Consider the following 27,056-nt stretch of genomic DNA (forward strand, 5'->3'; position numbering starts at 1 on the left):
TTTTTCTTGCTCTAGTCTGATGTCAGAAAAAGTTAATAATTGTATTTCTTGTGGGAAGCAAATACCTCATAAGGATTTTCACTCTTACTGTATCCCTTGCCTAGGCCTTGACCACGACATAGCTAGTTGTCGGTTCTGTATTAACCAACGCACTATAAAGGGTAGGTATGATTTTGCCTTTCATTATTTTGGAAGAATATTTATCTATAAAATGTCGTCGGAATCTTATCCGACTACCGGAGTTTACAAAAAGCAAAAGGATAAGGACAGGCCTCCGAGATCCAAAACAGACGACGATGTTCAGCCAATTGCCGGTTCATTGGTCGTCAGTGAGGCGCTTTCGCAGCCCCTGATGTCTGCCACTTTGGAACCGATTGCCGATACCGACTCCCATGAGGAGCCGATGAGGCCTGCAGCATCTCAAGGGACTGGACCTTCAGATACCGCTCCCTCAGATGGGTCTAGAGCCGCTGTGCAGGTACCGGCTTCCGAGGGAGTTTTCAGGCCTACACAACTGCATGTAAGGATGGCTTCAGTTTTAAAGACAAAGGCTAAGACTCCTACAAAGACGAAGAAACAAGCTCAGGCCTCCTCGGATCAGGGGCCTAGACCACAGAAACAAATGCTCAAGATGGCCGAAGACCTGTTGACTATGATTAGGGGTTCCCATCCCCCTCCAGACAAAAGGCCTAGGCAAGAGCCAGATTATGAATCTTCTGATCAGGTCTCCATTTCCTTCGACTCTTCCCCTAAACAGGATTACGCTTTCTCTCCTTATGAGGATTCTGATGCTGAGGACTCTATTCCTTCAGCTTCTCCTCCTGAAGATTATTCATTTGGGGAAACCTTGCATGATATGAGGGAGCATTTTCACTGGGAGGGGTCAGGAATATTCTGAATACAAGAAAAGGCTTAGGGATTTTCTTCTTCTCCCACAGCATAGGCCTTTGGCTAGTCCCTCTGTATTAGATATAGTGGATGATGTTTTTACAGAATCTACCTTGACTCCTGATTGTTTTCCCCCGGCTCCTGTCAAACCAGACAGATAGTACAGGGTCCCAGACTCTTACAAATACCTTTTTAAAACTCCTACAGCTGATCCAGAAACTATTTCTCAAGGTCCTAAGGGTGTTAAAGCAGCCTCTGTCAAGAACCTTATCCCCTCTGATAGACACTCCGGAGCCTTGGAAAGATGGGGCAAAAAGGTTTATATTTCTGCTACGTTGTCTATTAGAGCTTTGAATTGTCAATGTCATATGTTAAAATATCAGCAATACCTTTTGTCTGTGTTGAAACAAAAAATGTTCGCTGTTTCTGGTTGTGCAGAGAATAAGGAGCTACAGGATTTAATGCATGCTACTGAGCAAGTGGGGAAGCATACCCTGCACTGTGGCTTTGATTCTTTGGAGGCTTCTTGCAGGGCTGCAGCAACAGGTGCTGCTGTTAGAAGGCATGCTTGGTTAAAGGAGCAAAGTCTGCCAGATCAGGTTAAGGCAAAATTGCTGGATGCTCCCCTACAGTACGGTGTTTTGTTTGGGGTCAAAGCTGAGGAGGTATTGAAGAAAATGGAAGGCAAAGCCAAATCTATACAGATGGTTAAGGATTTTTTACAGGTGCAACCACCTAGATTTAGTAGGAGCTGACCAGCTAAAAATTGGTCCTTTCCGAGCTCTGACAGACCTCAGACAGGCAGATACAGGCACACCAGAGGGAGAGCTCAGGCACAAGCCCCTTACAGATCCAGGCATTGGAGTGTGTCCACTCCCAAGGGTGGAGAGGAAAGGTCGCAACCTTACAGAAAACAGTCACAATGACTCTCCCTTGATTGCTCTAGGATCTTTTACCCTGGAAGCACCTTTGGGAGGAAAAATCTCCCTCTCTCTACAAAATTGGAGCCGCATAACCCAAGACAAATGGGTTCTGGACGTAGTCTGAAGGGGCTGCAAGTTTCATTTTCACACCTTGCCAAAACCAAACGGTTGGCCAGATCTGCCAAAAAATCAGTGGGCAGAGGCACAAAAACAAGTACAATCCCTTATGGCTATGAGGGCCATAGAATTGGTACCAAACATAGAAATAGGGCAAGGTTTTTATTCAAGACTTTTCCTGGTTCCAAGGAAGGAAAACACATAGAGACAAATCCTGGACCTTTCAGTCTTAAACACCTTTCTGGATATACCAAAATTCAAAATGCTCACTCTACAGCGGCTACTGCCTATGCTGGGCAAGAACGCTTGGATGGTGACTCTGGACTTGAAGGAAGCATACCTGCATGTTCCAATAAGACAAAACTGCAGAAGATACCTGAGATTCAAGGCGGGCTCGAAGCATTACCAGTTCTCTGCGCTGCCCTTTGGCTTATCTATTGCTCCCAGGGTCTTTAACAAGTGCCTGGCACCAGTAATGGCATTTTGCAGACAGAAGGGAATTCAAATATACCCTTATCTGGACGATTGCCTCATTCAAGCAGACAGCAAGGATACTCTACTTCAACATTTGGACTTGGTGCAAAACCTCCTGAGGTGTCGAGGGTTTACAGTGAATCTAAAGAAATCAAACCTGGTACCCACACAACAGATTACGTTCTTGGGAGCTCTCTTAAGCACTACAACCCAGATGGCTTACCTGACACCAGACAAACAAATGCAACTGGCTTCCTCTTTCAAAAACTTGGCTTCAACGAGTCAGCTAACTGCAAGAAAAGTTCTGCAGGCTTTGGGTTACATGGCATCCTGCATCCTGCTAGTTCCATATGCAAGACTGCATATGAGGAAGATACAGTGGTACCGGAAGATACAGTGGTACCTAAAGAGTGTATGGTCTCAGCATTGTCACAGTTTGGAAACAATGATTGCAATCTTACCTTGCCTCAAGCAGGAATTTCTTTGGTGGGCCAAGGCCTGTCTCAAGAACAAGGGAAAGCCTTTCTGTCCCATTCCAGCCAAACAAGTCATAACTACGGATGCCTCGGATTATGCATGGGGAGCCCACATGCAAGGAAAATGTCTTCAGGGTGCCTGGACAACGAACCAGATGCACCTTCACATCAATTTGAAGGAGATGTTAGCTGTACAGAATGCCCTGGCAGCTATCAAGGATCTTATACCGCCAGACCCATTATTGATAAAGACAGACAACACTACAGTGATGTGGTACATAAACAACCAGGGGGGTTCTCACTCCTACCCCCCCTGTGCAGACTGGCCATGAATCTGTGGTTCACAGCACTGGCCTACAAAGTGGATTTGCAGGATCAATTTCTGCCAGGAAAAAACAACACTCTGGCAGACAGTCTAAGCAGAAACCTTTCAGATCCTCATGCATGGAGGTTGGATGCTCAGATATTCAGCATGATAACAGAGGCATGGGGATGCCCTGACATAGATCTTTTTGCGTCCCCCCAGAACTACCAGCTTCGAACTTTCTGCACGAGAACTTTCCACAAACTAGCATGGAAAGTGGATGCTCTCTCATTCAGTTGGAAGAACCTCTCAGTGTATGCTTTTCCTCCACTGCCTCTTCTTCCTAGAGTGCTGCTAAAAATCAAACAGAACAAACCAAAAATGATTCTACTGGCTCCCAACTGGCCTCGACAATTCTGGTACTCAACACTGATGAACATGTCTCAGGAACCTCCTTGGATTTTACCTCAAATTCCACACCTACTGTCTCAACAGGAAGGCCGGATCCTGCACAGCCAAATCAAAACTCTGAGCCTAGCAGCCTGACAGATCCAGGGGCTATAAATAGTACTACCCTTACCAAACAGGTAATGGATGTAATTCTTGAAGCCAGAAGGCCTAACACCAGGAAATCTTATGCAGGAAAATGGAAGCGATTTTGCGCCTGGAATCAATCACAAGGTTTAGATACTACAACCGCAAACATTCCTCTGATTTTACAATACCTAACAGAGATGCTGCATAAGGGCCTATCTTTTTCATCTATTAAAATACATGCCTCAGCCATTTCTGCTCATTACAATACGGATCCTCCAATCTTCTCTCATCCTTTACTCAAACAATATCTCAGAGGGGCAAAAAATTTAAGGCCTCCTATAAGAGCACCAACTCCCACTTGGGATCTCAGTTATGTTTTGGAAAAACTAACTCTGCCTCCTTTTGAGCCTGCTGCTACTACAGATTTAAAGTTTCTGTCATGGAAAACGGCTCTCCTTTTAGCTATAACCTCTGCCAGGAGAGTTTCGGAGTTACAAGCACTCATGGCTGTGGAGCCTTTCATTATTTTTCACCAGGATAGGGTTTCTTTGAGGACAAACCCCACATTCATGCCTAAGGTAGTTTCAAGGGTAGCTTTGAATCGGTCTATTCACTTGCCTACCTTCTACCCTAATCCTCAAAATAAAGGAGAGAGGATTTTGCATTCTTTAGACATACACAGACAGCTTCGTTTTTACCTGGATAGGACCAAGACCAGAAAAACAGACCAATTGTTTGTAGCCTTTGCTACTACATCACAGGGAAAGGCAATTACAAAACAAACTATCTCTAAATTGATTGCCCATTGTTTTAGGTTCTGCTACTCTCATCATGGCAAACAAGTTCCCAGTAATATCAGGACACATTCCACTAGAGCTGCGGCTACCTCAGCAGCCTTCCTCAGAGGAGTACCTATCAAGGAGATCTTAGAAGCTGCTACTTGGAGTTCTGTGCACACCTTCACTAAGCACTACAATCTCCCTCTCTACTCTAAATCTAGGGCTGGCTTTGCCTCTGCAGTTCTGCAGGGCCTTTTAGCCCGCCCCTTCCTTAGCTTTGGGATTCTACCCTACAGTAATGACTGCAACAGTGAAACACGATGAACATAGTACAGTTGTGTACTATTACCATAAATGGAGATGTTCGAGTGTATTCACTATTGCAGTCTGGGTTACCCTCCCTCCTATCCCCTCTCTTGTTATTTCTATGAGTTCTTTCTGGATTTCTATACTCTACTCTTCCTCTGAGGTGTATTTGCAGCTTATGGTGGGGATGTTTTATGGTTCTTGCATACTTATGTTTCAGACCATGCTGTTAGCCTTTTTTTTTTTGGGGGCACCTGACATCTAGGGCAAGAAAAACTGAAGAGGATGGCGTCGGCTGGAGCCCTTATACCCCTGGCACACTGACATCAGGGAGGGAGCAATTTCAGCCGACGCCAGACCCAGACTTTGGGATTCTGGCCAACTGAGGGCTGCCTGCCAGCAAGAGAACCCTACAGTAATGATTGCAACAGTGAATACACTCGAAAATCTACATTTATGGTAGGTACACAACTGTACTTTCCTTCTCCTTCTCATTCTGACATGATTTTCCAGTCAGAAGAGCAGCCAGCAGATGGAGAAGTGGGGTACCTCAGAGCAGTCAGTGCATGGGGGAGGCGGGTACCTCAGAGTAGTTAGAGGGGGTTACCTCAGAGCCGTTGGTGTGGGGGGGCTGGGTAAACATCGGAGCAGTTGCAGCTGGAGGAGGAGTGAACCTTGGAGCAGTCGGTGCAGGGGGGTGAGGTGGCATCTCGGAGCAGTTAGTGCAGGGGGAGGGGTGCTACCTCAGAAAGTTGCCCCCAGTCTGAGCATTCTGAGGATAATACTGCTTCAGGCTTTCCTATTGAAGAAATTTCTTACCCCTGACATTTTATGTAACATGAAAGAGGTGTTTCAGTGAGATCAGAATGAACTTCCTATGGCACAAAAAATGCAGTTTGATTTGTTACAGCTTCAGGTGCCTAAACCTGCACCGATTCATCCTGTATTGCCTGCTTTAGAGAATGTTTTTTTCTCACTGTATCAAGCCTGCCAGAAGGGTAACATTTGCTCCCTAAGAAGTATGGCGTGTTATTTAAGGTGCTCCAACCCCCATAAGTACTTGTTTTCTAATTCTAAAGTAGATCTCGCACTCATTAATTTCAGCAGGTCTGCTACTGCTAAACATGTTACCACTAGCCATCCCATTCCCACTGACAGAGAAGAGATGCGTTGGGGAAGAAACTCCATTCCTCTAGTACTGGTACTTTAAGAATTTTGAACCGTCAAGCTTGTATGTTAGTTTCTGCTTGTATCTTTTGTGAATATCAGAAGTTAATGGTTAAACTTTTCTTCTTGCAAGGTAAAGAATTCATTAAATGTTTAACAGCTGCTTCTCTGGTGACAAAACATCCTAAATCTTGCTTCTGATGCAGCTGACTCTTCCTGGATCCATAATTAAAACCTTCCTGAAGATGTTAAATATGAGATTCTAATCCCCACTCAGATGCGACAACACTGTTTGGCCCTTCTACAGGTTAGGTTTTGAAGAAATGTCATGAAACTGATACAAGGAGTGACTCAGATTTTTCCGTCTTCCTTTTTAAACAATTATAATTTTCCCTCTTCCTCAACCTCCCTTCCCAACAAACTCTCTAAGAAGCAAAGAGCCAACTGTTTGTGCTTAAAAGACAACGGAAAGGAGGCTGACAAAAGGAAAAGCCTCCAAATCTGAAGGACCGTCCCCATGTCAGCATGACTAGATGACCCCTGCCTTCCTTCCTGTTAATCCTTCTGCATTCCTCAGTCTTCCCTTGTGGCATTAGTCTGAGTGTAATCCATAGGGATATTCTTAGCAATGGGAATTTCGTCCTCCATTTCAAGGCATTCCACCTCGCCACAAGGACATTCATATATTTCCATATTTGGACAGTTGTCTTATCTTTGCAGACTCTTGTTCAGGCACTTTTACTTTATCTGGAGTTTCAAATCAATTTGCAGAAGACTTCTCAGCTCCCATCTCGTAGAAAGATTTTCCTGGGTTTTGTGGTAGAATTGGGCCTGGAATGAGCCTTCCTTCCCCATGACAAAGTAGATATGGTTCAACAGTTTTTCTTGAGTTTCTTCAGCCTTAGACAAAAATCTGCAAGAAAATTCCTCCGGATTCTAGGCTACACGTCACTGATGATGATAGTGCTGCCTTTGGGCGGACTGCACGAGTAAAATACAGTGCTTCCTCATTGATGATGATAGTGCTGTCTTTGGGCGGACTGCACGAGTAAAATACAATGCTTCCTCACTGATGATGATAGTGCTGCCTTTGGGCGGACTGCACATGAGTAAAATATAGTGCTTCCTCACTGATGATGATAGTGCTGCCTTTGGGCGGACTGCACATGAGTAAAATACAGTGCTTCCTCACTGATGATGATAGTGCTGTCTTTGGGCGGACTGCACATGAGTAAAATACAGTGCTTCCTCACTGATGATGATAGTGCTGTCTTTGGGCGGACTGCACATGAGTAAAATACAGTGCTTCCTCACTGATGATGATAGTGCTGCCTTTGGGCGGACTGCACATGAGTAAAATACAGTGCTTCCTCACTGATGATGATAGTGCTGCCTTTGGGCGGACTGCACGAGTAAAATACAGTGCTTCCTCACTGATGATGATAGTGCTGCCTTTGGGCGGACTGCACATGAGTAAAATATAGTGTTTCCTCACTGATGATGATAGTGCTGCCTTTGGGCGGACTGCACATGAGTAAAATACAGTGTTTCCTCACTGATGATGATAGTGCTGCCTTTGGGCGGACTGCACACGAGTAAAATACAGTGCTTCCTCACTGATGATGATAGTGCTGCCTTTGGGCGGACTGCACATGAATAAAATACAAGTCTTCCTCACTGATGATGATAGTGCTGTCTTTGGGCGGACTGCACATGAGTAAAATACAGTGCTTCCTCACTGATGATGATAGTGCTGTCTTTGGGCGGACTGCACATGAGTAAAATACAGTGTTTCCTCACTGATGATGATAGTGCTGTCTTTGGGCGGACTGCACATGAGTAAAATACAGTGTTTCCTCACTGATGATGATAGTGCTGCCTTTGGGCGGACTGCACATGAGTAAAATACAGTGCTTCCTCACTGATGATGATAGTGCTGTCTTTGGGCGGACTGCACATGAGTAAAATACAGTGCTTCCTCACTGATGATGATAGTGCTGTCTTTGGGCGGACTGCACATGAGTAAAATACAGTGCTTCCTCACTGATGACGATAGTGCTGCCTTTGGGCGGACTGCACATGAGTAAAATACAGTGTTTCCTCACTGATGATGATAGTGCTGCCTTTGGGCGGACTGCACATGAGTAAAATATACAGTGTTTCCTCACTGATGATGATAGTGCTGCCTTTGGGCGGACTGCACATGAGTAAAATACAATGCTTCCTCACTGATGATGATAGTGCTGCCTTTGGGCGGACTGCACATGAGTAAAATACAGTGCTTCCTCACTGATGATGATAGTGCTGCCTTTGGGCGGACTGCACATGAGTAAAATACAGTGTTTCCTCACTGATGATGATAGTGCTGTCTTTGGGCGGACTGCACATGAGTAAAATACAGTGCTTCCTCACTGATGATGATAGTGCTGTCTTTGGGCGGACTGCACATGAGTAAAATACAGTGCTTCCTCACTGATGATGATAGTGCTGCCTTTGGGCGGACTGCACATGAGTAAAATACAGTGCTTCCTCACTGATGATGATAGTGCTGTCTTTGGGCGGACTGCACATGAGTAAAATACAATGCTTCCTCACTGATGATGATAGTGCTGTCTTTGGGCGGACTGCACATGAGTAAAATACAGTGCTTCCTCACTGATGATGATAGTGCTGTCTTTGGGCGGACTGCACATGAGTAAAATACAGTGCTTCCTCATTGATGATGATAGTGCTGTCTTTGGGCGGACTGCACATGAGTAAAATACAATGCTTCCTCACTGATGATGATAGTGCTGCCTTTGGGCGGACTGCACATGAGTAAAATACAGTGCTTCCTCACTGATGACGATAGTGCTGTCTTTGGGCGGACTGCACGAGTAAAATACAGTGCTTCCTCACTGATGATGATAGTGCTGCCTTTGGGCGGACTGCACATGAGTAAAATACAATGCTTCCTCACTGATGATGATAGTGCTGCCTTTGGGCGGACTGCACATGAGTAAAATACAGTGCTTCCTCACTGATGATGATAGTGCTGCCTTTGGGCGGACTGCACGAGTAAAATACAGTGCTTCCTCACTGATGATGATAGTGCTGCCTTTGGGCGGACTGCACATGAGTAAAATATAGTGTTTCCTCACTGATGATGATAGTGCTGCCTTTGGGCGGACTGCACATGAGTAAAATACAGTGCTTCCTCACTGATGATGATAGTGCTGTCTTTGGGCGGACTGCACATGAGTAAAATACAGTGCTTCCTCACTGATGATGATAGTGCTGTCTTTGGGCGGACTGCACATGAGTAAAATACAGTGCTTCCTCACTGATGACGATAGTGCTGCCTTTGGGCGGACTGCACATGAGTAAAATACAGTGCTTCCTCACTGATGATGATAGTGCTGCCTTTGGGCGGACTGCACGAGTAAAATACAGTGTTTCCTCGTATCGTTGTCGACTCTGCATCTACATCCTTCGATGTTTCAGATTCCAGTTCTTGCATTTGTAAAGGAGACTGAATGTTGAGGAGACCAGAAAGCTTACAATCCAGGTCTTCAATTCTTTCTTCTGACCTCCCTCCAATCAGTCACCAAGTGATATGCTGATCAGTTTCAAAGGGCTAAAGGTGCAAGTTCTCTGGAGCCTAGAGGACAGACAGAAGCACATAAATATCAGAGAGGTGATCATTAATGCTTTAAATGCTCTGAAGTGTCTCTCTTCCCTAGGACCTCTGCTGATGTACAAGGATAACACCAAAGTGATGTGGTACCAGATCCTACCCTATTTGCAGACTGGTTTTGACAGCCTGGGATGTAGCAATTTGGCTCAAGTCTGATCCTTCAGACTTCATGCATTCCATCAGAGCAAAACCTTACTGTAGATAAGCTCAGCAGGACCAGGATATATCACACCCTCAATGCATGGTAACGTCATCCTGGGGTAGTCCATGAACGATCCAACTGTGGGGAACAATTCAGGTAGCTTTGTTTCCCTCCTCTAAGAACAGACAAAGAATTCTTCTGTAAGGTTTCTTGCCACCAGACGTAGAGTACAGATGCTTTGTCACTCCTATGAGTAGGGATGCTCCTGTATACCTTACCATCCTTTTCCACAGATTAACAGGGTTCTTCTAAAGATCCAGGACTGTCAAAAGATGTGGTGGTGACTTGTCTTCTGGCCAAGGCAGCTGTGGTTCTCCAGTCTTTTTGATCTGAACAAGGACAGTTGCCAGAATCTTACCCACAGACCATATTTACTCACACAGGATTGGAAGTTTAATTTCAACTACCATAACTGGGAAAACTACTCATGTACCAGCTCCTTTGCCCAACGGTTCTTGGAATTCATAAATTCCAACGCCCTGGATCAACTAATCCATAATCCCACCAGGGGCTCCATTATACTAAACCTGATCATTACCAACATGGGAAATGGATGCTCCACACCTATGGTCACCCCCTTGTTGGTCAGGTCTGACCATAAGCTAATTACCCTTGACATCCACACCCTCCCCCCACCCAAGTAAGGAAACCTCCATAAAAAAACTTCTCCAAAGCCAACTTCATGCTACTCAAGTCAGAAATGGCAAAGTTCATGACACTCATGCAGACGGGAACTGAAAGTTTGACTGCTGAATCCCACACTAAGGCACTGTATGAGCACATCCACTCTTGCATGAATCGTGCCATCCCAAATAGAAACAAGACGCTGTCCTCCAAAAAAAGGAAGACAATCTGGTGGTCCCCTGCCATAAACAAACTTTACACCAAAAGGAAGAAACTGTTGCAGAAAATAGGAAAATCCCAGGATGCTAAAAACTCCCTTACCAGCCTCACTAAGAAGCTGCGATCCCTCATAAAATCCTCCAAAACTAGTTATGAAAATAAAATTACCAAAGATTCCAAAGGCAACCACAAGGCATTCTATAGCTATGTCAAGAATCTAAATGGCAATGCTCACATCTGCTCTGAGCTACATCAGTATATTTAATGCCATTCTGTTGTAGCTCACATCTGCTCTGAGCTACAACAGAATGGCATTAAATATACTGATCCCAAGGATATTGCCAATATCCTGGCCGATCGATTCACTGCCAACTTCACTCCCCTCTCACCCCCTAAAGGGCCCATCTCAATACCGAAAGATTGCCAAATTCCGGTAATCACAGCCACACAGGTAAAAGCTGCACTCTCCAAAGCTAGGAATACAGCATCCATGGGACCAGACGACATCCCGGGCTGTGTACTACATGAACTATAAAATGAACTGGCACCTCAATTAAGTGTCATGTTTAATCATAGCGTCACCTCAGGCTCCATGCCCACTGAGTGGCGCATAGCTACATTTCTCCCACTCCACAAAGGGGGATCCACCTTGGATCTCAGGAACTACCGCTCCATCAGTCTGACGAGCCTGATCTGCAAGGCCATGGAACCCATTATCATGGAACTTATAAACAAAGACATTGGCAAACTTCAAACACTGGATCCCACCCAGTTTGGGTTCGTGAAGGTCCAATCTTGTCTCCTGAACCTGATTGACTTCTTCAAATCAGTCTCCAGATCTGTGGACGAGGGTAAGGTGGTCCACACAGCCTGTATGGACCTTGCCAAGGCCTTTGACACCATCCCCCACTCTGGAATCATAGATAAATTTACTAAGCTGGGCATTAATCCCTATGTCATTCGATGGGTTGCCAACTGGCTTACTGACAGAACCCAAACTGTAAAAGTAGCTGACTCCAAATCCAGCTCCAAACAAGTGACAAGTGGAGTACCTCCGGGTTCAGTCCTGGGACCGCTCTTGCTTGGCATCTACATCTCTGAAGTACAGGCCAACACTAAGGGACTCTAGCTAACAAAGTTCACAGACGACTGCAAACTGGGAGCCATTATTGAAATCCCAAATGATGTTAATATTCTACAAATGGGCCTTACAGAAACAGATGCTTGGTGCCAGAGCCATGGGCTCAAGCTCAATGCCAAGAAATGTATAGATGTTCATCGTGTTACACTGCTGCAGTCATTACACTTGGGTTATCCTGCTGTCGGGCGGTCCCGCAGTCGGCCAGAGTTCCAAAGTCTTGGTCTGGCATCGGTTGTTGTCGTTTCTTCCCTGACAGTGTGCCAGGAGTATATAAGATGCATCCGACGCCATTTTCTTCAGTCTTTCTTGCCGCGCGGTGCCCGAAGCAGAAGCAGTTCGCAAGTGCCGGTCAGCCGACTCCTGAGATTTTCAAAGTCAAATTTCAGATCCGAAGTCTTCAATAAAGCTAAGTACCCCGTTGGGGAAACTTTTTTTTCTTGCCTCAGACCGATGTCAGAAAAAGTTAATAATTGTATTTCTTGTGGGAAGCAAATACCTCATAAGGACTTCCACTCTTGCTGTATTCCATGCCTAGGCCCTGATCACGACGTCACTAGTCGTCGGTTTTGTGCTAGATTTAACCAACGCACTATAAAACGACGTTTTGATTTTGCTTTGCACTACTTTGGCCGAAGGATCATCCGACAACGGCAATTCCGAAAAAACACAAAGACAAGGATAAAGACAGGCATCCGAGGTCCAAAACCGATGACGAAACCACTTCTAGGCCAGTCGCCAGTTCTCAGTGAGGCGCTTTCGCAGCCCTTGACACCCGCTACCTCAGAGCCACAGGCAGCCTCCAACTCCCACGTGGAGACAACAAGGCCTCTGGAAACTCAAGATATTGGGCCTATGGAAACTAATCCCTCAGATGGGTCCAGAGCCGCTGAGCAGGCATCAGCTTCTGAGGGTGTTTTCAGACCTTCACAACTTACCATTAAAGCAGCAGCCAAGACAAAAGTACCATTAAAGACAAGGAAACAAGTACAGCATTCTCCTGCACAGTCCTCCATGCCTAAGAAACAGGTGCTTAAAATGGCCAAAGACCTCATTACTCTAATCAGGGGTTCCCATCCCCCTCCTGAGAAAAGGCCTAGGCAGGATACAGACTATGATTCCTCTGATCAGGTCTCCATTTCCTCTGATTCCTCTTCAGACCAGGGAAACTCTCTACCCCCCTATGAGGACTCTGATGCTGAAGAATCTATCCCTTCAACCTCTCCTCCTGAGGATTATTCTTTTGGGGAAATTTTACATACCATGAGGGAGCATTTCCATTGTGAAAGTCAGGATTATTCAGAATCCAAGAAAAGGCTCAACGATTTCCTTTTATTGCCTCAGCACAGGCCCCTGGCTGTTCTGCCTGTGTTAGATATTGTAGATGATGTGTTCTCTGAATCCAGCTTATCTCCTGATTCTTTGCCCCCTGCACCAGCCAAGCCAGATAGGTATTATAGAGTCCCTGACTCTCACAAGTTTCTTTACAAAAACCCTTCTGCTGATCCAGAAACTATTTCCCAGGGTCCAAAAGGGGTTAAGGCTTCCATTGCAAAAAAATCCAGTACCCTCTGACAGAGATTCCAGAGCTTTGGATAGATGGGGGAAGAAAGTTTACACTTCTGCAACTTTAGCAGTAAGGGCTTTAAATTGCCAGTTTCACATGCTTAAGTACCAACAATATTTAATAGCTAATTTAAAACAGAAAATGCTTGCAAGCTCAGAAGCTCCTGACTGTAAAGAAATGCAGGATTTATTACATGCAGTTGAACAGGTGGGAAAACATACTCTGCAATGTGGTTTTGTTTTGATTCTTTAGAGGCCTCTTGTAGAGCCGCAGTTACAGGTTCTGTGATTCGAAGACATGCTTGGTTAAAAGAACAGAGTTTACCTGATCATGTTAAGGCAAAATTATTGGATGCTCCTTTACAGCATGATACCTTGTTTGGAGTTAAGGTGAAGAGGTGTTAAAGAAAATGGAGGATAAAGCTAAATCTATGCAAACAGTCAAGGATTTCTTAACAGGTACAGCCACCTCGATTTAGCAGAAATTGGCCAACAAAGAATTGGTCCTTTCCAGTGTCAGACAGGCCACAGAGAGGCAGATACAGACGCCCAAGAGGCAGATCTCAACCCCAAGGCTCTAACAGACAATGACAGTGGGGCACCTCAACCCCAAAAGGAGGTGAGGACAAGTCTGAACCTTACAGGAAACAGTCCCAATGACTTTCCCCTTCGTACGCCAAGCACTTCCCTTTTGGCAGCCCCCTTGGGGGGGGAAACTAGCACTTTTTTTCTCAAAACTGGCAAACAATCACCCAAGACAAATGGGTCCTGAATATTGTCTCTCAAGGTTACAGGTTCCACTTTCACACTTTACCAAGGCTAAAAGGAATGCCAGATCTGCCACAAAATCAATGGGAAGAGGCACAAAAACAAATTTCAGCCCTCATGGACATGAGAGCTATTAAAAAAGTACCACAACAAGGACAAGGATTTTACTTAAGACTCTTCGTGGTCCCCAGAAAGGACAAGGCCTGGAGGCCCATACTAGAACTCTCAACTCTAAATACTTACCTGGATATTCCGAAATTCAAAATGTTGACATTACAGCAGCTTCTACCCATGCTGGGCAAGAAGGCTTGGCTTGTTACTCTGAACCTCAAAGAGGCATACCTGCATATCCCTATCAGACAAAATTGCAGAAGATACCTCAGATTCAAAGCTTGTACAATGCGCTACCAATTCTCTGCACTGCCCTTTGGCTTATCTACTGCGCCCAGGGTCTTTACAAAGTGCCTGGCACCAGTAATTGCATTTTGCAGACAAAAAGGAATTCAAATATATCCATACCTGGACTGCCTCATTCAAGAAGAGACAAAGGACATTCTTCTACAGCATCTGGCATTCGTACAAAGGTTGCTAATTTCTCTAGGGTACACAGTAAACGAAAAGAAGTCAAAACTAGTGCCCTCACAACAGATTATATTCCTGGGTGCCAGCTTAAATACAACGGCCCAGATGGCTTATCTCACGCCAGGCAAACAAGTTCAACTAATTCAATATTTTCAATTACTGGCAAAAAAGTCCCATCTCCCTGCAAGAAAAATTCTGCAGGCCGTGGGATTCATGGCATCCTGCATACTACTAATACCATATGCCAGACTGCATATGAGGAAATTACAATGGTACCTAAAAAGTGTTTGGACTCAACACTCTCACAGTCTAGAAGCAGTAATACCAATGATTCCCTGCCTACAACAGGAGTTTCGATGGTGGGCACAGGCATGTCACCTAAACAAGGGTAAGCCTTTTACTCTACCCACAGTCAGGCAGACTCTAACAACAGATGCTTCGGATTATGCCTGGGGAGCGCACATGGCAGGAAAATGCATTCAGGGCAAGTGGACCACAGACCAAATGCATCTTCACATCAATCAAAAAGAGATGTTGGCTGTTCAAAATGCCCTAACAGCTTTCAAGGACCTTCTACATCCAGGACAATTATTATTAAAACAGACAACACCACAGTAATGTGGTATATAAACAAGCAAGGGGGCACTCATTCTTATCCCCTATGCAGGCAAGCCATGACCTTGTGGAACACAGCTCTAACGTATCAAGTTCATCTGCAAGCACAATTCCAGGAAAGAAAAATACTCTGGCAGACGATCTAAGCAGAAATATCATGGACACTCACAAGTGGAAACTGAATCCACAAATCTTCAGCATGGTAACGCAAAAATGGGGATGCCCAGACATAGATCTTTTTGCCTCCCCACTGAATTTCCAACTAAAAAAATTCTGCACAAGGACTTATCACACACAAGCATGGAAAGTGGATGCTCTCTCGTTCAGCTGGAAAAACCTAAAAGTTTATGCCTTCCCACCACTGCCTCTCCTTTCAAAGGTACTCCTAAAAGCTAGACAAGAAAAACCACAGATGATCCTGATTGCTCCAGACTGGCCACTCCAGCACTGGTACCCAATCTTAAAGAACTTAACTCAAGGCCCACCATGGATTTTGCCTCAAATTCCACATCTTCTGACTCAACAAAACAATCAGATCCTGCACGGTCAGCTCAAAACCCTAAACCTGGCTGCATGGCAGATTCATTATTCAAACAGGCAACACCTCTCTCTAAAGCTGTTATGGATGTCATTTTGGAGGCCAAGAGGCCTAGCACCAGGAAAGCTTACTCAGAAAAATGGAAGTGATTCTGCGCCTGGAACCAGGCTCAAAGCCTTGACCCTCTTGTCCCAAACATTCCTCAGATTTTACAATACTTAACTGAGATACTTGGACAAAGGCCTATCCTTCTCATCAATTAAGATCCACGCCTCTGCCATTTCAGCACATTACAACACGGATCCTCCTTTATTCTCTCATCCCTTGCTAAAGCAGTACCTCAGAGGGGCTAAAAACATGACCACCCCGGAGAGCACCAACACCAACTTGGGACCTCAATTTAATTTTGGAAAAACTGACCCTGCCACCTTTTGAGCCAACCAGTACAGCCGATCTAAAATTTTTATCATGGAAAACAGTTCTGCCCCTGGCAGTAACTTCAGCACGAAGAGTCTCAGAGCTACAGGCATTAATGGCAGTGGAACCTTTTATAATTTTTCATCAGGACAGGGTTTCTTTAGGGACAAACCCTACCTTTATGCCAAAGGTGGTATCTAGTGTGGCTCTTAACCAAACCATCCATTTGCCAACTTTTTATCCAAACCCCCAGAATAAAGGGGAGAAACTTCTGCACTCTTTGGACATACACAGGCAGCTACGCTTCTACTTGGACAAAACAAAAGCTTTCAGGAAAACTGAGCAACTGTTTGTAGCATATGCTGCAGGATCGCAGGGCAAGGCTATCTCCAAATGGTTAGGACACTGTATTAGTTACTGCTACACACAGCATGGAAAATCAGTCCCTAATAACATTAGGCCACATTCCACCAGGGCAACAGCCTTTCTCAGAGGAGTACCTACCAAGGAAATTTTGGAGGCTGCAACTTGGAGTTCAGTGCACACCTCTACCAAGCATTACCACTTGCCTCTTTACTCAAAATCCAGAGCAGGATTTGCCACTACAGTTATGCAGGGCCTGATAGTCAATCCTAACTCTTTATAGACCAGCCACCCAACCTTAGCTTTGGGATTCTACCCAAGTGTAATGACTGCAGCAGTGTAACACGATGAACATAATACAGTTTTGTACCTACCATAAATGTAGATGTTCGAGTGTTCACACTGCTGCAGTCCAGGTTACCCTCCCTCAATCCCCTCTGTCCTAGCTGGACTTATCTATACCTTTCTATCCTATACAACCTTTGTGGTGTTTTTGCTTGTAACTGAAGGTATTATTTTTATTATATATATATATATATATATATATATATATATATATATTATTAGCAATATGTATTGCCTACCTACTTGAGGGCACCTGACATCTGGGGCAAGAAAAACTAAAGAAAATGGCATTGGATGCATCTTATATACCCCTGGCGCACTGACGTCAGGGAAGAAGCGACAGAAACCGAAACTGGACCAAGACTTTGGAACTCTGGCCCACTGCGGGACCACCTGACAGCAGGATAACCCAAGTGTAATGACTGCAGCAGTGTGAACACTCGAACATCTACATTTATGGTAAAATTGGGAAAAAACATGTACCCATGAATTACCACATAAGTAGCAGTACACTAAACACAAAGTGTGATAAGAGACTTGGGGACGCAGGTGCACAGTGATGTCACCTTCGATAACCACATCGCCACAACAGTCAGGAAATCCTTTTGTGTGGCACATGTCATCACTAATGACTTACTGTACTCATCCCTCATTAGACCCATTATAGAATACAACGCCCTGTTTGGTAGGTATCTCTCAGGACATCTGCAACAACTGGAAAGGCCGCAGAAATACCTCACTAAAAGAATCACAGGCCTAAAGCAGATGTCCTATGCTGACCGTCTAAAAAAAAAAAAAACTCCAGCTATACTCTGTCGCATATCATCTACTCTGAGGCGATCTCTGCTTAACATACAAAGCCATGTCAAACCCAGAGCTGTTGGACATGCTACACTTAAAGAAATCTCAATCAGTCCCTCAGAGCCACATGCTCCAGGGATCTAGACCTAATCATCACAATGAACAAAACATGCTGGAGGGATAGGTTCCTGACCCAGAGACTCCCCAGACTCTGGAATAGACTGCCCATACAATTCAAGCAGAACACCTCTTTGGCCCTCTTCAAAAGGAACCTTGACGATTGGATGGGGATAGGAAATTCACCCTGGGGATCACGTCAGTTGCCCTGCTAGACAGGGGTCCAGGGAAGTAAATATTGTGGGAAGAAATAGCCAGGGAATTGTTATGGCTAGGTTTGTATAGGCCCTAGGGGCCGATAGCCTAGTACCAACCTTTGATGTCCAGCGGTTATTAAAACAGGCCGAAAGACCTGTTACTAGAAAGTCATGCATGTGCAAGTGGGAAAGGTTTTCTAGTTGGTGTCACTCAAAGAATTAGGACCCTTTTCCGACCCGGTTGCCTCTGGTACCTGATATCTGTCTGCATTATTGTACTCTTATATCAACGTACAATTATCCGTCATTTCTGCTTATTGGCCCTACATCCTCCTCTTTAGGACAGTCTTTAAGGTAAACCGTTTTTGAAAGGGATACTACATACATGTCCCCCCCCCCCCCAAGGAAATGGGTGGCTCCTCCTTGGGATCTAACTTTTTTTATGCTTGAAAAACTTTAGTCTCCTTTTGACCAAAGTCACAAGCCTGATTTATATTTTGTAACGTGGAAGACTGCTTTGGTTACTGTTCTGACGTCTGCTAGGAGAATATCTTGCCTGCAAACACTTATGAAGCGGTAACCCTACCTCATTTTTCTTAGTGACAGTGTTTCTTTGAGGAATTGTACTTTTATACCTAAGGTCATCATAGAGATTACTTTAAATCAGACCATTAATCTCCTTGTCTTCTTTCTTAATTCAAAGAATAAGGTAGAAAGAATTCTCCATGCTCTGGATGTACACAGGTAGCTTGGATGATACTTAGACAAAAACTTGACCTTTTCAAGAAAGTTGAAGAGCTCTTTGTCTCCTGTGAAGGTAAGAGGAGAAGGGAACTTGTGACTAATTATTTCTGGATGGTTATCCCTTGCTATTACTTTTTCTTATTCCCACCATAATAAGCCACTTCCAGGCAGGGTTGCAGCTCATTCATCAAGGACATTCGTTCCTTCTGTGGCTTTTTGGAAAGGACTGGACTCTGGAAGTATTTTAGGAGCAGCAGCTTGGACCACTTTTCATATTGTTACAAAGCACTACGACCTGGATTCTTCTCTTTTCATATTGTTACAAAGCACTACGACCTGGATTCTTCTCTTTTCATATTGTTACAAAGCACTACGACCTGGATTCTTCTTCAGTCCACGACAGACTTTGACAAGACCATTCTCCAAGGGCTCCTGGAGTCGTGGTTATTGGCTTCTTCAGTTTTTTTCTCCTACTATGGAAATCTACCCAAATAGCTCAAGCTACTGCAACAGTGACTCATATATGAATGTATTATAGCTGTGCAAGTAAATGTACTGCAACAGTAGATATTCTGATGGATCACTAATGCAGTAGCCATCCCTCTCTCCAGCCCCCTATTTTGTTCTCCTATTTTACTTGTTGTAGATGTTCTTAGTGTTTCACTGTTGCAGTCATTACATTTGGGTTATCTGCTTGCAGTAGCCCTCAGTCGGCCTGATTAACAAAGTCTTGGGGCCTGCGTCGGTTGTTGTCCCTTCTTCCATGACGTCAGGTCGTCAGGGGTATAAAACATGCATTTGACGCCATTACATCAGTCTTTCTTGCCGTGCGGTGCCCGAAGCAGAAGCAGTTCGCAAGTGCCGGTTGGCTGACTCCTGAAATTTTTGTTTTCAAGTTTCAGAACCGAAGTCTTCAACTGAAGTGAAGTACCCAGTTGGGGAAACTTTTTCTTGCTCCCTACCGATGTCAGTAAAAGTTAATAATTGCATTACTTGTGGAAAGCAAAAACCTCACAAAGATTTTCATTCGTACTGTATTCCTTGCCTAGGCCCTGACCACGACGTACCTTGCTGTTGGTTTTGTGCTTTATTTAATCAGGGCACTGTCCGTCATCGGTATATTTTCGCTTCTAAATATTTCTGTTCTCGGTTTAATTATCCAGAAATGTCGGTTAGCCATCCGACTACCGGGATTCCGAAAAAACACAAAGATAGACAGAGACAGGCTGCCGAGTTCCAAAACTGCCGACAACGCTTCTCCTAAGCCAGTTCGCCGGTACTCAGTGAGTAGCTTTCGCAGCCCCTGATACCCGCTACTTCTGACTTGCAGGCCTCTACTGAGACCCATTCGGAGTCCTGTATGCCACGAGATGCTTCAGCTGTGGTACCTCCGGATGTCTCTACCTTGGATGGGTCTGGAGCCGCTGTGCAGGCACTGGCTTCTGAGGATGTATACAGGCCTTCGGACTTGCATATTAAACCGATGCCTCCTTCTTCATTTAGGCCAAAATCTCGAACCATGCATAAGAAACTGACGCCCAGGCCGCATGCTCAGGCCTCTATGCCTAAAAAACAAATTATAAGAATGGCTGAAGATCTTATAACTCTAATCAGGGGAAGCCAACCTCCCCCTTTTAAGAGACCTAGGACTGAAGTTGTTTATGAATATTCTGAACAGGATTCTGATTTTTCTGATTCTTCTGATGATCTGGGTTTGCTCTTATCTGCTTATGAGGATTCTGATGCAGAGGACTCTATTCCGTCTGCTTTCCTTCCAGAGGATTTTTCTTTTGGTGAGACCTTACATACTCTAAGGGAGTATTTCCACTGGGAAAGCCAGGATTTTTCTGATTCAAAAAAGAGGCTTAGGGATTTCTTACTCCTGCATCAACATAGGCCTTTAGCTATTCCTCCTGTACTAGACATTGTTGATGATGCCTTTTCAGAATCTAGTTTGGCCCCTGATTCTTTGCCTCCTGCTCCCAGAAAACCTGACTGATATTACAGGGTTCCTGATTCACACAAGTTCCTTTTTATAAATCCCATTGCGGATAAAGAGACTATTTCACAGGGACCCAAGGGCATTAAGGCTTCTACTGCTAAAAATCCTACCCCCCTCTGATAGAGACTCCAGGGTGCTGGATAGATGGGGTAAGAAAGTTTACACTTCTGCAACCTTGGCCATTAGGGCTTTAAACTGCCAGTTTCATATGTTAAAGTATCAACAACATGTTATTGGATTGCTTAAACAGAAAATGATGTTAATTCCTGACTGTGCTGAAAATAAAGAATTACAGGATTTAATGCATTCTGCTGAACAGGTTGGAAAACATACTTTGCAATGTGGATTTGATTCATTAGAGGCCTCTTGCAGAGCTGCTGTTACTGGGTTTGTGCTCAGAAGACATGCTTGGCTTAAGGAGCAAGGTTTGCCCGATCATGTTAAAGCTAAATTTTGGATGCTCCCTTAAATCAGGACCTCCTGTTTGGTAACAAGGCTGAGGAAGTTCTTAAAAAGATGGAAGATAAAGCTAAATCTATGCATACTGTTAAAGATTTCTTACAAGTTCAGCCTCCTAGATTTAGTAGGCACTGGTCCTCTAAAAACTGATCCTTTTCAGCCCCTTCCAGGTCTTCTCAAGCCAAACCCAGACACAACAGAAACCCCAGGTTTCAGTCCCAAGGGTCACGCAAGACTAGGCAGTGGGGGGTTTCCGCACCCAAACCTGGGAGTAGTAAGTCCCCCCCTGTATGGAAAACTATCTCAATGACTTGCTTTTAAAACTTCCAAGCACTTCTTAACTGAATGCTTTTTTAGATGGAAAGATTGGTCTGCAGGCCAAAAACTGGGAACTCATTACCCAGGACAAATGGGTTTTAAATATAGTGTCCCAAGGATACAGATTTAATTTCCAACACCAAGCGGGTGGCCATATCTATCCCCAAATCAGTGGGCAGAGGCCCAAAATCAAGTACTGTCTCTCCTAAACATGGGGGCTATTCAGTTGGTACCAGAAGAGGAAAAATGACAAGGTTTCTATTCGAGACTTTTCTTGGTACCCAGAAAAGGCAATACGCGTCCTATCCTGGACCTTTCCATTCTAAACACCTTTCTGGTGATTCCAAAATTCAAAATGCTGACTCTTCACCAGCTGCTTCCTATGCTAGGTAAAGATGCATGGTCGGCAACACTAGCCTTAAAAGAAGCATAGCTGCACATGCTTATCAGGGAGTCTTGCGAAGATAACTACGCTTCAGAGCAGGCTACATGCACTATCACACAGTGCCAGGCTCCAGTCATTGCATTTCGCAGGCAAAGAAATATTCAGATATACCCATACCTGGACGATTGTCTAATTCAGGCAGAAAGCAAGGACATTATTTTGAATCATCTGGCCTTTGTTCAAAGGGTACTGACTTGTCTGGGGTTCACCATAAACAAAAAGAAATCTCACCTGGTACCCTGTCAACAAATTATATTCCTGGGAGCAAGCTTGAATACAACTTCCCAGATGTCTTTCCTCACGCCAGAGAAATGGATTCATTTGACAACTTACTTCAAACAAGTGGCCACAAAAACCCAGCTGTCTGCAAGGCAAATACTGCAAGCCTTGGGGTTCATGGCCTCCTGCATTCTTCTAATTCCATATGCAAGTCTGCATATGAGGAACTACAATGGTATCTCAAAAGCCTATGGTGTCAACATTCACAGGATCTAGAAGCATGGATTCCTCTCATACCTTGCCTATGCCTAGAATTCCTTTGGTGGGCAGAGGCCTGCCACCAAAACAGGGGACTACCATTCACATTACCCCCTGCCGCCCAAATCTTAACAGACTCATCAGACTATGCATGGGGGGGCTCACCTGGCAGGGAAGTGCAGTCAGAGCAAATGGAACCCAAGTCAAATGCACCTGCACATAAATCAAAAGGAAATGTTAGCTCTACAGAATGCTCTGACAGCCTTCAAGGACCACATTCTTCCAGGACAACTAATGGTAAAGACGGACAGACACCACTGTCATGTGGTACATAAACAAGCATGGGGGTACACATTCTTTCCCCCTCTGCAGACTAGCCATGGCATTGTGGAACACAACCTTGAGCTACCAAGTGAATCTACAAGCTCAATTCCTACCAGGAAAACTAAATACAGTGGCAGACGGACTAAGCAGAAACCTCATGGACCCACACAAGTGGAAATTGGAACCAAGGATTTTCAACATGTTGACAAGCAACTGGGGGAGCCCAGATATAGACCTGTTTGCCTCCCCCCAGAACCATCAACTGGACAAATTTTGCACAAGGATTCCCCACAAGCTAGCTTGGAAAGTGGGTGCTCTATCCTTCATCTGGAAAAACCTGTCAGTTTATGCCTTTCCTCCTCTGCCTCTGCTCTCCAAGCTTCTACTAAAGATCAAACAGGGCATGCCAAGGACGATTTTAATTGCACCAGACTGGCGTCGCCATCACTGATACCCACTCGTGCGCAGTGTGTCATGCTTGGCTCCATGGCACCTGCCTCAGACTCCTTCCCTGTTGTATCAGCAGGAGAACCAGATTCTGCACCCTCAGCTGCTAACCCTGAACCTAGCAGCCTGGCTAATTACCTAAGCTCTCCTTTACCATCCCTCAGTAAATCAGTGATGGATATCATTTTAGAGGCAAGGAAGCCTAGTACTAGAAAATCTTATGCTGCAAAATGGAAAAGATTCTGTACCTGGAACCAGTCTCAAGGAATGAACGCAGCAGTGCCCAATTTACCTCAGATTCTACTATACTTGACTGAGATGCTTCATAGGGGCTTGTGTTTTTTCTCCATCAAAGTTCATGCCTCAGGTATTTCAGTTCATTACAGCACAAAACTTCCCCTCTTCTCTCATCCACTGCTTCAAGCAGTTCCTCAGAGGGGACAAAAATATAAGGCCACCCAGGAGAGCTCCAATTCCAGCCTGGGATCTTACCTTTGTCTTGGAGCAACTCACTCTTCCTCCTTTCGAGCCAGCTGCTACTGCAGATTTAAAATTTCTTTCCTGGAAAACAGCTTTCCTTTTAACAATCACTTCTGCAAGAAGGGTATCTGAATTACAGGCCTTTATGGCAATGGAACCTTTTATCATCTTTCATGCGGGCAGGGTGTCCCTCAGAACCAATCCCTCCTTCATGCCCAAGGTGGTATCCAGTGTGGCTCTTAATCAGTCCATTCATTTGCCTACCTTCTTTCCTAACCAACAGAACAAAGGGGGATGAATACTGCTCTCTTTAGATGTGCAGACAGCTCAGATTCTACTTGGACAGGACTAAACCTCAAAGGAAATCTGAAAAACTGCTGGTGGCATTTGCAGCAGGGACAGAGGGGAAAGCTATTTAAAAAAAAAAAATTTCAAAATGGATAGGCCACTTCATTCATTTCTGCTATAAGCACCATGGAAAACCTATCCCACAGGGCATCAGACCCCATTCAACCAGGGCTGCATTTACCTCTACAGCCTTTCTCAGGGACGTCCCTACTAGGGACATCCTAGAAGCTGCTACCTGGAGTTCTGTTCATACTTTCACCAAGCATTATCATTTGCCAATTTTCTCTAAATCCAGAGCTGGTTTTGCCACTGCAGTCTTGCAGGGCCTTATAGCTGGTCCTAATTCTATTTAAATTCCTCCTCCAACCTTAGCTTTGGGGATCTACCCAAATGTAATGACTGCAACAATGAAACACGAAGAATATAGTACAGTTGTGTACTCTTACCATAAATGTAGATGTTCGAGTGTATTCACTGTTGCAGTCGTAGTTACCCTCTCGCCAGCCCCCCTTTCTTGTTTTGGCTATACGTCTAATCTCACTTACTATGCTCTAAAAGCTTTTTGATGTATTTGCTTTTTTGTTGGAGGTATATCCTTGTATTTGTAGATTTGATTGCTTCCCATTAGGGGGCACCTGTCATCTGGGCAAGAAAAACTGATGTAATGGCATCGGCTGCATGTTTTATACCCCTGAAGACATGACTTAATGAAAGAAGGGACAGCAACCGACGCAGGACCCAAGACATTGTTAATCAGGCCGACTGAGGGCTACTGCAAGCAGATAACCCTAATGTAATGACTGCAACAGTGAATACACTTGAACATCTACATTTATGATAAGTGTACACAGTTATACTTTGCCGGAGCAGGTTTAGTTGCACCCTTTTGCATATAGTTACACAGTTATACTTTGCCGGAGCAGGTTTGGTTGCGCCCTTTTGCATATAGTTACACAGTTATACTTTGCCGGAGCAGGTTTGGTTGCACCCTTTTGCATATAGTTACACAGTTATACTTTGCCGTAGCAGGTTTGGTTGCACCCTTTTGCATATAGCTACACAGTTATACTTTGCCAGAGCAGGTTTAGTTGCGCCCTTTTGCATATAGTTACACAGTTATACTTTGCCGGAGCAGGTTTGGTTGCACCCTTTTGCATATAGTTACACAGTTATACTTTGCGGACAGGTTTAGTTGCGCCCTTTTGCATATAGTTACACAGTTATACTTTGCCGGAGCAGGTTTGGTTGCACCCTTTTGCATATAGTTACACAGTTATACTTTGCCAGAGCAGGTTTGGTTGCGCCCTTTTGCATATAGTTACACAGTTATACTTTGCCGTAGCAGGTTTGGTTGCGCCCTTTTGCATATAGTTACACAGTTATACTTTGCCGGAGCAGGTTTGGTTGCGCCCTTTTGCATATAGTTACACAGTTATACTTTGCCGGAGCAGGTTTAGTTGCGCCCTTTTGCATATAGTTACACAGTTATACTTTGCCGGAGCAGGTTTAGTTGCGCCCTTTTGCATATAGTTACACAGTTATACTTTGCCGGAGCAGGTTTGGTTGCGCCCTTTTGCATATAGTTACACAGTTATACTTTGCCCGAGCAGGTTTGGTTGCACCCTTTTGCATATAGTTACACAGTTATACTTTGCCGGAGCAGGTTTAGTTGCGCCCTTTTGCATATAGTTACACAGTTATACTTTGCCGGAGCAGGTTTGGTTGCACCCTTTTGCATATAGTTACACAGTTATACTTTGCCCGAGCAGGTTTGGTTGCACCCTTTTGCATATAGTTACACAGTTATACTTTGCCAGAGTAGGTTTGGTTGCGCCCTTTTGCATATAGTTACACAGTTATACTTTGCCGGAGCAGGTTTGGTTGCACCCTTTTGCATATAGTTACACAGTTATACTTTGCCAGAGCAGGTTTGGTTGCACCCTTTTGCATATAGTTACACAGTTATACTTTGCCGGAGCAGGTTTAGTTGCACCCTTTTGCATATAGTTACACAGTTATACTTTGCCGGAGCAGGTTTGGTTGCGCCCTTTTGCATATAGTTACACACTTTGTTTCCTAGTACTGGTATTCATGGCTCTTTCCTCCTCCTTGGGCAAGAATGCTCTGAAGTAATTTGGAGCACATCAAGGCACTCTTGGTAGTTGCAGTACATGGAAGCTCTCAAAGCTTTAGTTGACCGACCAGTGCAGGGGGTAATTCACAAATAGCTCAGGCTATGGTAAAGGTGATCCATTAGTGCATCTACTGTTGTAAGTTTACTTGCATAACTGTACCTTCTTTACCTTTAGGTTGTTCAAATTATTAAAAAAATAAACTTTTTCTAATTTAGAAGTCCTCAAAGAAGAAGAAGAAGCACAGAAAAGATAAGGCTGAGAAGACAAAAGATGAGAAGAAATCTAAGAAAAAGAAACACCACAGTGATAAGGAGAGAGTGGAGGCCATGCAGAATGGGACCTTAGATGATGAGCCTTTACCGGTAAGGAGTGTGCTGAATTGGGAAGAAAGGGGGCCATGTTTTTTTAGGGAAAGGATATATACAGTCTGCTTTTCTGGCCTGAGTCTCCTGCTGTCTGTCATTGTAGCAGTGTTACATTTCTGAAAGAAGGTTTTTTTGGATACAGTAGTCCCCCCATGTCGAAAGTAGGGGTGCTTATCACATTGTTGTTATTACTGCATGACAAATGTACATAGATCTAGGTGATTGTGCTGTGTGTGTGTGTGTGTGTGTGTGTGTGTACGTATGTATGTGTGTGTATGTGTATATATATATATGTGTGTGTGTATATATTTATGCGTGTATGTGTCCATGTATATATGTGTGTATCTGTGTGTGTATGTATGTGTATATGCGT

At 44.4% G+C, this 27,056-nt stretch overlaps 1 protein-coding gene across 1 annotated transcript in view; it reads left to right on the forward strand.

Annotated features, from left to right (window-relative positions):
• Positions 1–27,056, forward strand: part of AP3D1 (adaptor related protein complex 3 subunit delta 1) — a 3,080,434-nt gene that overhangs the window by 2,366,914 nt on the left and 686,464 nt on the right. Inside the window, exon 29 of the mRNA XM_044055492.1 lies at positions 26,534–26,680. Within this exon, the coding sequence (XP_043911427.1) occupies positions 26,534–26,680 (147 nt within the window). The remainder of the gene's footprint in view (positions 1–26,533; positions 26,681–27,056) is intronic.

Source organism: Protopterus annectens, chromosome 13.part0 (assembly GCF_019279795.1).
Source record: "Protopterus annectens isolate FY-2018-M chromosome 13.part0, PAN1.0, whole genome shotgun sequence".
Lineage (NCBI taxonomy): Eukaryota > Metazoa > Chordata > Ceratodontiformes > Protopteridae > Protopterus > Protopterus annectens.